General features: G+C 38.3%; 1 protein-coding gene across 2 annotated transcripts in view; it reads right to left on the bottom strand.

Moving 5' to 3' along the window:
* Positions 1-462: 462 nt before the first annotated feature.
* SH3RF3 (SH3 domain containing ring finger 3) overlaps positions 463-12,852 on the bottom strand; it is a 661,819-nt gene continuing 649,429 nt past the window's right edge. For both annotated transcript variants that reach the window (XM_073664834.1, XM_073664836.1), the window contains 2 exons: positions 9,900-10,234; positions 463-4,665 (listed from right to left, as the gene is read on the bottom strand). In XM_073664834.1, coding sequence (XP_073520935.1) covers positions 4,497-4,665; positions 9,900-10,234 — 504 coding nt within the window. In that variant the 3' untranslated portion in view covers positions 463-4,496. The remainder of the gene's footprint in view (positions 4,666-9,899; positions 10,235-12,852) is intronic.

Genomic DNA, 12,852 nt, shown 5'->3' with positions numbered 1-12,852 from the left:
TATAGTGTATATCAGTTGTATTTTACTTTTGGAGTTTTCTACCAATCAAAGGAAACACATAATAAATACAAGTCTCCAGTACTTCCTTATCTAAGGCTACTTAAAGGCGTATTCTTAAGTTCGGACATTATTCCCTATACATTAAAGGGGTATTCCCATCTCTAAGATCCTATCCCAATATGTAGTAGGTGTAATAATAATATTAGCAAATACCTCCACTTAGAAATGTAGTACAGTATTTTTGATTTGCGATGTCTCTTTCCTCATGTGCATGCATTGCAGGACCTTAGGTATCCACGGTTATGACCACTAACACCTAGCTAACTGTCACTTTATCAGTGGATGTAACCATGGATACCTAAGGTCCTGCAATGCCTGCTCATGAGGAAAGAGACATCACAAATCAAAAATACTATACTACATTTCTAATTGGAGATATTTGCTAATATTATTATTATTACACCTACTACATCTTGGGATAGGATCTTGGAGAAGGGAATACCCCTTTAAGCAAAGAGCTCAGCTGGTCTTCAGCACTTCAATAATAATGAACGGAGTGCAAGTGTATATGATTAACCTCCGCTCCATTCACATAGGGCTCTTCTGAGTTTTCACGATCCATGAGGTTCCAACAAATGGGCCCCCAGTGATTGGTAAGTAATCACCTATCTTATGGACAACTTCTAAATTTAAAAATACCCCTTTAAATGAAGATGACATTTCCCAGCTGGAATAAAGAATTTATTTCAGCAATTACAATTTTTTTTTATTTTTAAAACAGAAATGAAATGGAAGCAGGCATCTCATGCTGTACAGAGGAGCATACACAAGGCAGGATGAGGCAGTTAAATTGTTAGAACTTCCCTTTCTCTGATACAGCTTGTCGGCTTCCCACCATCACTGTGAAAATATTATGGGGTTGTATAAGTTTTTATAAAGTGAGCTTTCTTTACCATTCAATCCCTATGGCTATACCACAGAAAATAAAGCTCAAACCCCTATAAAATATATTATTAAATGAAGTAGTGAAGAACTAAATTATGGTGAAAATGTAACCCATTCACTGCCTAGACAGTCATAGATAATACTTTAACACTTCGGCACTATTGTTTACAGTAATTACTCTGCTGGCACTATTGTGTACAAGGAGACGTTCTGCTGGCACTGTTAATAGGGGACACTCTATTGGCACTATTGTTTAGAGGAACAGTCTGCTGGCTTTGGTGACACTATTAACTTGGGTCCTTGGATGGTGCTGTTATCCAGGGCATTCAGGCTATCATTATATGGATGGGTTATTTGTGCACTGTAAAGCGGCATTATTAATTAGTACAGTACCACAGTATAGTCCTACAGTGTTCTTATGTATTTTCCAAATTTCTCTTAGCTTGCAGTAAAATAAAAAAAAACTATAGAAATACATAAGTGCATGCAATGTCAGCAGTAAACCTTAGCTTTTTCTCACTGTGAAAATAAGCAGCATATAGGATTTGGGAAGATTTATCAAAACTGGTGCAAATGTAAGGGATCACCTGAAAATGGCCACTGCACAGTGTATGAAGCTGTGCTGTACATGCTTTCTACAGTTTATACCAAGCTACCACTGGAGCTGTAGGCATCTGATTGGTGGGCTTGCGGGGATTCAGAACCCCACTGATCTGATTTTTCATAATCCCGGAAAACCTCTTTAACAAAAAAGTTGAACAACAGACAATGCAAAAGATAAGAAGAAGAAAAAGGTATGACTCAAGTAGAGATCAGGCAGTATTGGATTCAATGGATTTCTTTTTCCATTATGTCTATCGAGTCTTAGCAAATGTAAAAGTGTCTTGGGTGAAATTATCCTTTAATGCACAACATCATCATATATATTAACATCTTAGATTTCATACATTGATTACATGACACAACCCTATATTTCAATGTACAGTATTAAACATTAACAACCCTTTTTCCTCATTGTTTTCTATTACAATTATTGTAAATCCTCATTATTCTGTACATTATTTTGTTGTATGAAGCCTGATTTTGATAAGTAATTGTGTGATAGTGCCCTCAGGTTGGATGCATATACATAATATGACATTTAGAGCTTTTCTGATATAGCCAGTCCTTTCTGGTCTAAGGGCTCATGAACATGGTGCTTGCTCATGGGACTGTAAAAGGACTTTCTTGAGGTCCATGAGCTTGTACTGTACCTTCACATGTCTGATTTCACACACATTCATTACTTTTTTTTCTTTATAAAAATCTGAACAAATTCACCAAACAAAATTGGCATTCCCTATTGGACATCGGATATACATAGGTATTCTCCTTTATTATTTTCAGTGGGTTGGTTCATATTAGCATTCTGGTGCAATAAGTCCCAAAAACTGTATTCCATAACTTCCACTATTTATTATATGTTTTAGACACTTTCTGTTCCTTGTCCAACAAAGGGTGTGGCTTCACAGGAAAAGGGTATGGTCGCATTGGAAAAGAGGCATGGTCCAAATGTGACACGGTATGCCAAAAATGTATCAAAATTTTGGTGCACATTTCTGGCACAAAGTAAACCAAGTAATAGTTTGTATAACTTAAGACTAGGATGTATAGATGTGCCAAATTTATTAAACAGCATGGACGTTGATATATATGGCACAGTTTAAGGCTGCCCAGTCTACGTATCCACTGTCTAAAAGACACAATAGATAAGTATGCCCCATTGTCGGTCATCATTTTCCCTTACCTATTTTTGACAATTCATTTTGATGGTATATGGTCAGCAGGTTATTGCTATGTAACCTGAGAGCAGGATGAGATAGGGACAGAGAGTCTGATTCCAGTGCCGTGTCCCTTAGTTTACTGAGTGCAGCAGTTATGATAATCACATTTTCTGCGTTTCATCTTTAGCTGAGCTCAGAATGCTAAGCCCTGTGTCTAGCCCCACCCACACCACTGATTAGAAGGCATGAGGCAGCTTGTCCTGTAGTGAAAATCTCCTGCTGATAAAACACTGATTGTATTGAAACAGAAAAACACAGCCTAGTAAGTGACACATCCCTGGACTCAGGCTCTCTTCCCCTATATCATGGTACTCAGAGATTACTCAGCAAAAACCTGAAGACAGATTGACTCTAATAATAATTTGCCAATTATAATTATTGCACTGATAAGTCTACATGTTGTTGCTGGTTGTATAATGTAATGGTTTAGAGTAGATGAAGACCAGCCAGACATTGTATTTCATTACCACAGTTCCAGAACATTATCTAAATGAGGACACGACTTTACAATCTGTACACAAATATTTTCCTCACGGGTTTTGCAGTGTTCTTTTTACAAGCACATTTTACTAAATAATTTTAACATGTATCTAACTAAATTCTTGTCCCCCAACATGTGTCATTAATAAATATATGATTCTGAATTATTATTTTTTTATATTTTAAATACTGCTTTTCTTCACTTCACAAATAACTTATAACTGCATTTATATATAATTTTCTTTGCCAGATTTAAAGATTGTAGGAAATTAAAAAAAAACAACATGGAGGCTATCTTCCAAAAACATGTCACTCTTGTCCATTGGATGTGTCTGGGTTTACAGCGCAGTCTCACTCAGTTAAATACAGCAGTGCTGTAACAGCAGACATGGCCCACGGACCTGAGTGCTGCTGTTTATGGCAGCAGCTGTGTTTTTCAAATGCAATGCCTTGTCAAGCCTCACCTTCCCTTCTCTACCATTGTGCTTTCTTTAATTATGCTGGTTCTCGTTGTCAGTTTTAATCTTACTGACAGATATTTGAGCGAAACCATTCGGCAAAATTTTATGTGATTATAACGGCTAATGAGTAAAAATGTAAACATAATATTGAAACCTTCCTACCAAAAACTTATCTGATAAGTAAATGAAAGACCAACATTCAATGGGTTGCTAAATATTCCCTACATTGTAACATATTTTTTTTAAACAATGGTAAGCTTGTGCCTTTTATTGTGCAGGCATTACTGTAGAAGAATCTACCATAATCCAGTACATCAAATGTACAATGTGCAAAGCCCATTGGCCGATTCATATAATATATTCCTCTTGCATAGGCAAGTAATAAGAACACTGCAGTGTATACAAATAAGTTAGCATAGAATAAAAGATTAATTTGAAAGTAATTTCATGTGTATCATGTATACATCACAATTAGCAAACATGGTCAAAATGTGCATCTTCTCAGTTCATGGTTCTAAGCAGAAGGCACTACTCCAACATACTGAGGGATCTTGTAGTCAGCCATTTCTCAGTGATGGACATCCAACTTACTTTTCTCTTTAGATCATAGACTGATGGTCCAAGGGTATCTTTGGAAGTCAAAATGGCAACTCAATTTGTTTTGGCAACCACTTTCTTTCTTTGATGTTTTGTGCTTATTGTGTGTTTTCACCCACCATGTTTCCAACATAGCATATGGTAATTTGCTGGATGCTCCTTCATTGTATAGAAATGGTGCTTGACAGAATCAGAAACTTTCAACAAAACTTCCAGGGAAAAGCCCTGTCCTTCCATTTCTTTGCAATGTGCCTTTATACCAACCATCTTCCCGCTTCTTATGAACAAATACAATGTCGCCTTCTTTTAGTTCAATTTCTGCTTCACTTTGTGGTGGATAGGGAACAACAACTCGATATCTGAAATTCAGGACATTTAAGTGATAAATGAAAACATTAAAACCAATTGACAGATATTCGAACATACTGTTTGCATTAATTATCTCAATCAGTATCTTAAAACCGTTGCAACGGATGACTGTGCCGACTGGGTGCAGTCTTGTAAAAGATGGCCTGAATGTTTCGTATTGCTTTTAATACAAGCAAATTTATTAGAGAAACACTAAAGACAGAAAATGCATGCAAAAATTGAAAACTGTTACTAGCTAAGGCTTTAGCCAATAGACTGATTAAAGTTCTTAGAGAAGTAGAACATGAGGATAATCTGGGTTTATGCCTAATGCATCTACCGCTATAATTCTGAGACGTCTATTCCTCAACCTCCAAATGAGCTGAAAGGGAGATGGCACAAGGGCGGTTATGTCCTTGGACGCTGCCAAAGTATTTGACAGTGTAGAATGGAATTAGCTGGGGACAGTTTTGAAAAAGATGGGCTTTAACCTGGCTCTTATATCATTCCCCAGTTGCTAAACTCCGACTAAATGGCCAACTCGCTTAGACTTTTAAATTACAAAGGGGCACTAGACAGGGCTGCCCGATGTTGCCCTTCCTCTTTGGTTTGGCCATTGAATCCTTGGAGTGTCGCTTAAGACAGTCAAAGGATTTTATTGGGTTTAGATGTGGAGAAATTGAGGAGCAAGTGAGTCTCTATGCAGATGATATGCTGCTTTTTATAGATAATGTAACATCTTCAATCAGTCCAATATTGTCAATCATAACAGACTTCAGAAGGTTGTCAGGTTTATCAGTTAATTGGAATAGATCTGTCCTGATGGTAGTAGATCCTCTGCCCCATTCTCCAATAGTGGAACAATCTCAGTTACAAATTGTAGACAAGTTTAAATACTTAGGAATAACTGTCAGTGCTAAGCCTAAAGAATATGTCACATTGAACGTAGACCCTTTGTTAGATAAATTTAGAATTCATATAGATGCATGGTCCAGACTCCCGCTAACAGTTATAGGTAGAGGAAATCTTATCAAGATGATCCTTATGCCACAATTGTTATACGCTACATAACGCTCCTTGTTCTCTTACTCCACCCATATTTCGTAAAGTACAAACTAAGTTTAAGGAGTAACTATGGCGTAAACAGCATGCTCGAATACAACTACAAACGCTGCTAATAGCGTAATAAGGATGAGGGCAGATTGGCTATTCCTGATCCATGGCTGTATTTTATTACATTACAACACCTCCATGGATGGGGAAGTAGAGATGACATGGACAAGTCAGGTGCTCTTCTTTTATAGAATGTGAGATGGGCCTCACCTCTGTGAGACTGGTATTTTTCCCAGGGGGAATCCTCTTACTCCCACATTGTCATTAGTATAATAAGTGTGGGACAGGGGAAATAAACTTATGAGTATTAAGCGATATACTAAATACAGTGACATGTAAAAGTTTGGGCACCCCTAGTCAAAATTACTGTTATTGTGAACAGTTAAGCAAGTTGAAGATGAAATGATCTCTAAAAGGCCTAAAGTTGAAGATGACACATGGGAAAATGGGCCGATGCAAAACTTTGGGCTCCCTTGGAGATTTGTGTGCTCAGATAACTTTTACCAAGGTTTTAGACCTTAATTAGCCTGATAGGGTTATGTCTTGTTCACTATCATCGTTAGGAAAGGCCAGGTGATGCAAATTTCCCAGCTTTAAAAAACACAGCCTCCTCCAACCTTGAGTCAAAAAACAGCAGCCATGGGTTCTTCTAAGCAGCTGCCAAGCACTCTGAAAATGAAAATGGTGGAGGCCCACAAAGCAGGAGCCTGGCATTTACTAACAATGATAGTGAACAAGCCATAACCCTAACAGGCTAATTAAGGTCTGAAACGTTGGTCAAAGTTATCTGAGCACACAAATCTCCAAGGGTGCCCAAACTTTTGCATTGGCCCATTTTTCTTTTAGTAATTTTTAAAATGTAAAGGAAATGTATCATATTTAACTTTAGGCCTTTGAGATCATTTCATCTTCAACTAGCTTAATTGTTCACGATAACAGTAATTTTGACCAGGGGTGCCCAAACTTTTACATGCCACTGTATTTGCATAATATTTCTCCCTAGATTAGGGTTAACCTCTGTTGGTATGTAGGGTGTAGAATAATAGCTTTGGTCTATCCATGTCCTTTAGAGTCTTAAATAAAAAACGTTTACTAAAGCACTACAATAGTAAGTTGAAAAGCCCAGGTTTTAACACCTACTGTAAGGTAAGAAAAGCTAATATAATGCCTCACTTTCGTCAGAAATTTGTGTAATTCCTAAAGGCTTCTCTAGTGCCCCATCCCTTTATCAGCTCACTGGAGCAGTCAATCAATGTAAGACAATACTTCCTTATTCCTTCCCTATAACAAAAAGAGAAATAATACTTTGCAGACAGATAGAAGAGATTGAGGGCTTCCCAACTTGAGTTAGTGGTCGAGACAAAGGCCTAACAAGTTGACTTGGGATGAGATCTCACTCCATTTTGGTCACCTTCAGCAGCCAATGAGCTCATGATGTCAAAATACGTATGATTAGATTTGGCTCCATTGTGTCCACTTTGCTATTCACCATTTTTATGGATCTCCCAGAGACCTGTGCCTTCTAGGATGCTAAGTCAAGAGATACCATTCTAGAAAATATGTTACTTCTGCTTTCACTGATGTTACCACTGAACTACAATAAATTAGCATCTGATTCAATTTCATTTATGAATGATCCAATTAAAAGAAGCCTAGGAGACCTAATGTAACTAAAACACTAACCTCATGGAACTAATATGGCTGAAATTGATAGCTGAGATGCATAGGGAACAAATGCCTCAGCATCCTAGATGAATGCTACACGCAATCAACTTACATAAGGCTTCCGGAGCACAGTCACATTTCCTTCCCTGACTGGGTGTGCCATCACATTTATGTCTTAAGAGTGTATTAAAAACTTATCTAGAGACAGTGCAACTAAATTACCAGCAATTATCATTACTGAAGCCATATATTGTCATAGCTTCAAGCTTATTTTGGCGCCAAATTTATGTACACATTTTGTCTTAGTCGGCTGCTACAATAACAGGTTGGTTGGGGAGTGAGGTTTCAGTACTTGTTGGGTACACATTATTAAAATTATGGGTCAAAAATACAATTATTTGCATTATTCAGCATATTTAAAGGGAATGTGTCAGCACAGAATGACTATTCAAACCAAGCACAGTCGCTTAGTGCACACTTGGCATGGCCAAAAATTTAAGTGCACCTTCCCGTCTACTGGTTTTCCCACCATCTAAGCCCTTCTCTGGCTCTATAAAGCCAGAGCTGTCAATCAAAGAAGTGGGGGAGAAAAGAGATGCAAAACAAGTAGGGAAGGTGCACTTAAAATGTTTGGCCACACCGAGTGCCTGTGCTTGGTTTGAATAGTCATTCTGTGCCGACAGAGTCCCTTTACTCACTAACTATCTTGGTGAACTTAATTTTCAGGCAAGAAAATTGTTTTTAGATTTTGCAAAGAACATCTGCAAATTAAATGATATTTTCCTGTGTATTTTAGATAACATGACTTAAAGATGATATCTTGTGGGCTGCATGTGACTTCGTGGCTATGTTAATTAAGGAGTATTTCAATTTCTCAGCAAAGCTGTACTCTAGGAGCCATATTAGACACCTCCAAAAGCCCCATCATTCCAGATGTCAGCTTGTGGCAGCGAAAGGTAAAATTAGTTCAAGAAAATCATTGTGTGCTGCAGATGAGTTTATTAGTTTAGCTAGGAAGTGTCATCGTGTTATGAATACATAAGAAGGGACCAGTTAACGTGAATTGCTTAGACGGTTTTAGGGTCTGGCGCTATCTTTCCAAGTGAATCAAGAGAGTAATAATTCTGCATTGACAGCATAAAATCACATCAATGGCTACTTTCACAAAAGACTGAAATCACTTTTGAACATACTAATTTTAACTCAAAAAGAGGTCTACGTGTTTCTTGGGAATTCATTTTTTAATTTATGTAAATTCATTTAGAGTCTTTAGAATGAATTTTCTTGTGCTTAAAAGAAAATGTCCTTGACCTGTGTAGATATATTATTTTACTGTGAAAAACTTGTTAAGATTCAGATGTACTAGAGGTGATGGGAAAATATTCCCTTGGAGTCTCCATGTACAAAATATTTCATGCTTTATGGTTCCAAGAAAAATCTAATCACATCTACAGTCATGGCCAAAAGTGTTGGCACCCTTGAAACTGTTCTAAAAAATGAAGTATTTTTCCAAGAAAATTATTGCAGTTACACATGTTTTGTTATACCCATGTTTAGTTCCTTTGTCTGTATTAGAACAACACAAAAAAAACAAAGAAAAAAATCCAAATTGTACATAATTTGACACAAAACCCCAAAAATAGGCTTTCTCTGAAATTGTCCCTATTGTGTATTTTAAATGTGTACATTAGAGCCTCTAAAATACCATACTTACTTGGTCCTTTCCTGCACCAGCTGCCTATGCTGTCGTTAGCCACCACTTTGACTAAGTGAGTGGTGCTGGAGGCAAAGAGGGCAGTGCTTGTGTCATTGCTGGGCCAGCCTGGGAAGCGGAGTTTGGTGGCCAGTGGTAGAGCATGGGACCTTTTTACATTTTCTTTGTGATGCCAGTTGTAAGCTTTTATTCTACTCCTGTTGCTAGATTCCTGATCGCTATTTTTGATAGCTGACTTGACTCACTAATTAGCACTCTGCTGTCTTATCTGGAGAGATACTTGGGACTTGATTCTAGGGTGTATTAACCCAATGCCTCCCTCCCAACTCCTGCTGGCCTCTAGTTTTGACCTTGTCGACATCCCCACTGCCAACTTGCTTAACTAGCCAGTAACTGCTTGAAGAAGCAATGCAGCCCAGTGGATTTTGCAGTGAATGCCCGATCTCTATACAGTGGTAAAAGGCTGAATATGAAACCATTCCCTGGGACCTGCTTTGTGGAGTGCCTAGCATGAAAAATGTCAGTGGAAGCCCTCTTAAGAATTTCCAAAATCCATGAACAGTGCTCAGAGCCATACTAAGGAAAGGGACTGATATGAGGAATGACAATTTCTGTACAATACTGCAGAATACGTTGATGCCATATACACATTGGAAATTAAAACCTCCATTTTTACCATAAATGTGGTTATATCCTAAAAAACAAAACTAATAATTTATCATATAATCATTTATATTTTTATAATATTCTTACCTTTGTCTGGAGAGTGATTTAGGTTCTGGGCGTACGGTTACCATTGCACAGGCAGGCTGTCTTACTGGAGATGGAATTGAAAAATTTAGATCTAAAGAACCAGTTTTTCTGTGTAGCGGGTGCATTCCCATTGCTCCCTGCATTTCACTTTCAATGGGACATGACCCCGCTCTTCCATGGTTGGTTATGGAGAACTCAAGTCCTATTGCACCTTGAATTACTCCTTCCATCATAGCCTGGGGATCATGTGTTGGTGAGATAGAAGGCGGAGAACGGGATTTCTTTTTTGCAGAGGCTCCAGCTAGAAGTTTCAACAATCCACCCTTTTTTTCTCTCTGGAAGATAATATATTTAATATTTAATTATACAGTGGCAAGGTAAATAAAACAGTAAAACAATTTGACATCTATCTATCTCTCTCTCTATCTATCTATCTATCTATCTAACTATCTAAATTTCAAAAAATGAAGACAATACTCCTGTAGAAATTACAGTAATTTATTAGCTCAAAGGAGCTAAGGCTCCTTTGAGCTAATATATCACTGGAATTTCTACAGGAGTGCTGTCTTCATTTTTTGGAATTCATCTATTGGGTGCCTGGAGGACGTGCACCCGTTTTAAATTTTAGGCTATGTGCCCATGATGCAGAAATGCTCCGGATTTTTCCTGAGCGTTTCTGTATCTCCCTGGCAGAAAAAAAGCATGCGGATTGTACATGCGTTTTCCTGCCAGGGACATGCGGATGTGAAGCGTTCTTCACATGCATTTCTGCATGCGGGTTGACAAGCGCTTTCCAAGCGATTTTAGCATCACTTGGAAAGTGCTTGACAACTTGGTCACACTATATAAATCCATGCAACCGGCATGGATTTATATAGTGTGACCGAAAGAATGTTTAAAAATAAAAAATAAATCTATACTTACCTTCTGATGGCCCCCGCAGTCTTGCTTCGCTCCGTTCTCCCTTGCCGGCAGATCGCGGTACACTGCACTGAAGGACCTGCCGTCACATGACTATGACTGACATCAGCGCAGGTCCTTCAGTCCATCGCGAGCTGCCGGCAAGGGAGGACAAGTGCAGCGGGGGCCGTCAGAAAGTAAATATAACATTTATATATTTTTTTTTTTACATGTTCTATGGTACCCGGTCCGGAGGAGAGTCTCCTGTCCTCCACACCCGGGTACCATCCGCACATTGGAACACGTGGAATGCGCATCTACATATGCAGTGATGCATAATCCATGCGTTCCAGTACAAGTCAAAGGCGGCGAAAACGCAGCACTTCCGCAAAATAATTGGTAATGCTGCGTTTTTTTCCGCAATGATAATCCGCAGCGGAAATTTCCGCAGCATGTGCACAGCACATGCGGATTATCATTGGGGACCATGGCAGACCTTCTACCAAGCATTTTTTAAGCATTTCTGCAGCGTTTTTGTCGCTGCGCAAATGATTAAAAAACGTCTCGTGGGTACACAGCCTTACAGCGTGTTTGCTGGTGCTGTTTGGACTTTATTTTTTCTATCTATCTATCCATCTATCTATTTCTTTCTTTCTCTCTCTCTCTCTCTCTCTCTATATATAGGTGCTTCTCACTAAACTAAATGCTTTTCATTAAATTAGAAAATCATCAAAAAGTTAATTTATTACAGTTCTTCAATACAAAAAGTGAAACTCATATATTACACACATGGTCAAAATTGTTGGTACCCCTCGTTTAATGAAAGAAAAACCCACAATGGTCACAGAAATAACTTGAATCTGACAAAAGTATTAATAAATTAAAAATCTATGAAAATGAACAAATGAAAGTCAGACATTGCTTTTCAACCCTGCTTCCACAGAATTTAAAAAAAAATTAAACTCATGATATAGGCCTGGACAAAAATGATGGTACTCTTAACTTAATATTTTGTTGAACTATTAAGGCAATCACTGCAATCAAACAATTCCTGTAACTGTCAATGAGACTTCTACATCTCTCGACAGGTATTTTGGCCCACTCCTCATGAGCAAACTGCTCCAGTTGTCTCGTGTTTGAAGGTTGCCTTTTCTAGACAGCATGTTTCAGCTCTTTCCAAAGATGCTAAATAGGATTTAGGTCAGGGATAATAGAAGGCCACTTCAGTATAGTCCAATGTTTTCCTCTTAGCCATTCTTGGGTGTTTTTATCTGTGCGTTTTGGGTCATTATCCTTTTCCAAGACCCATGACCTGCGACTGAGACCAAGCTTTCTGTCACTGGGCAGCACATTTTTCTCTAGAATCCCTTGATAGTCTTGAGATTTCATTGTACCCTGTACAGATTCAAGACACCCAGTGCCAGATGCAGCAAAGCAGCCCCAGAACATAACAGAGCCTCCTGCATGTTTCACAGTAGGGACAGTGTTCTTTTCTTGATATGCTTCATTTTTCCATCTGTGAACATAGAGCTGATGTGCCTTGCTAAAAACTTCCATTTTAGTCTCATCTGTCCATAGGACATTCTCCCAGAAACTTTGTGGCTTGTCAACATGTAGTTTGGCAAATTACAGTCTGACTTTTTTATGATTTTTTTTTCAACAATGGTGTTCTCCTTGGTCGTCTCCCATGAAATTAACTTTGGATCAAACAGCAACAGATGGTGCGATTTGACACTGATGTTCCTTGAGCTTGAAGTTCACCTTTAATCTTTTTAGAAGTTATCCTGGGCTCTTTTGTTACCATTCGTATTATCCATCTCTTTGATTTGTCATCAATTTTCCTCCTGCAGACATGTCCAGGGAGGTTTGCTACAGTCCCATGGATCTTAAATTTCTGAATAATATGTTCAACTGTAGTCACAGGAACATCAAGTTGCTTGGAGATGGTCTTATAACCTTTACCTTTAACATGTTTGTCTAGAATTTTCTTTCTAATCTCCTGAGACAACTCTTCTCTTTGCTTCCTCTGGTCCATGTTGAGTGTGGTACACAC

Source organism: Phyllobates terribilis, unplaced genomic scaffold (assembly GCF_046119375.1).
Source record: "Phyllobates terribilis strain yellow unplaced genomic scaffold, ASM4611937v1 Scaffold_2__4_contigs__length_985480577, whole genome shotgun sequence".
Lineage (NCBI taxonomy): Eukaryota > Metazoa > Chordata > Amphibia > Anura > Dendrobatidae > Phyllobates > Phyllobates terribilis.
The sequence above is the reverse complement of the archived record's forward strand: the minus strand, read 5'-3'. Positions and strand labels throughout refer to the sequence as shown.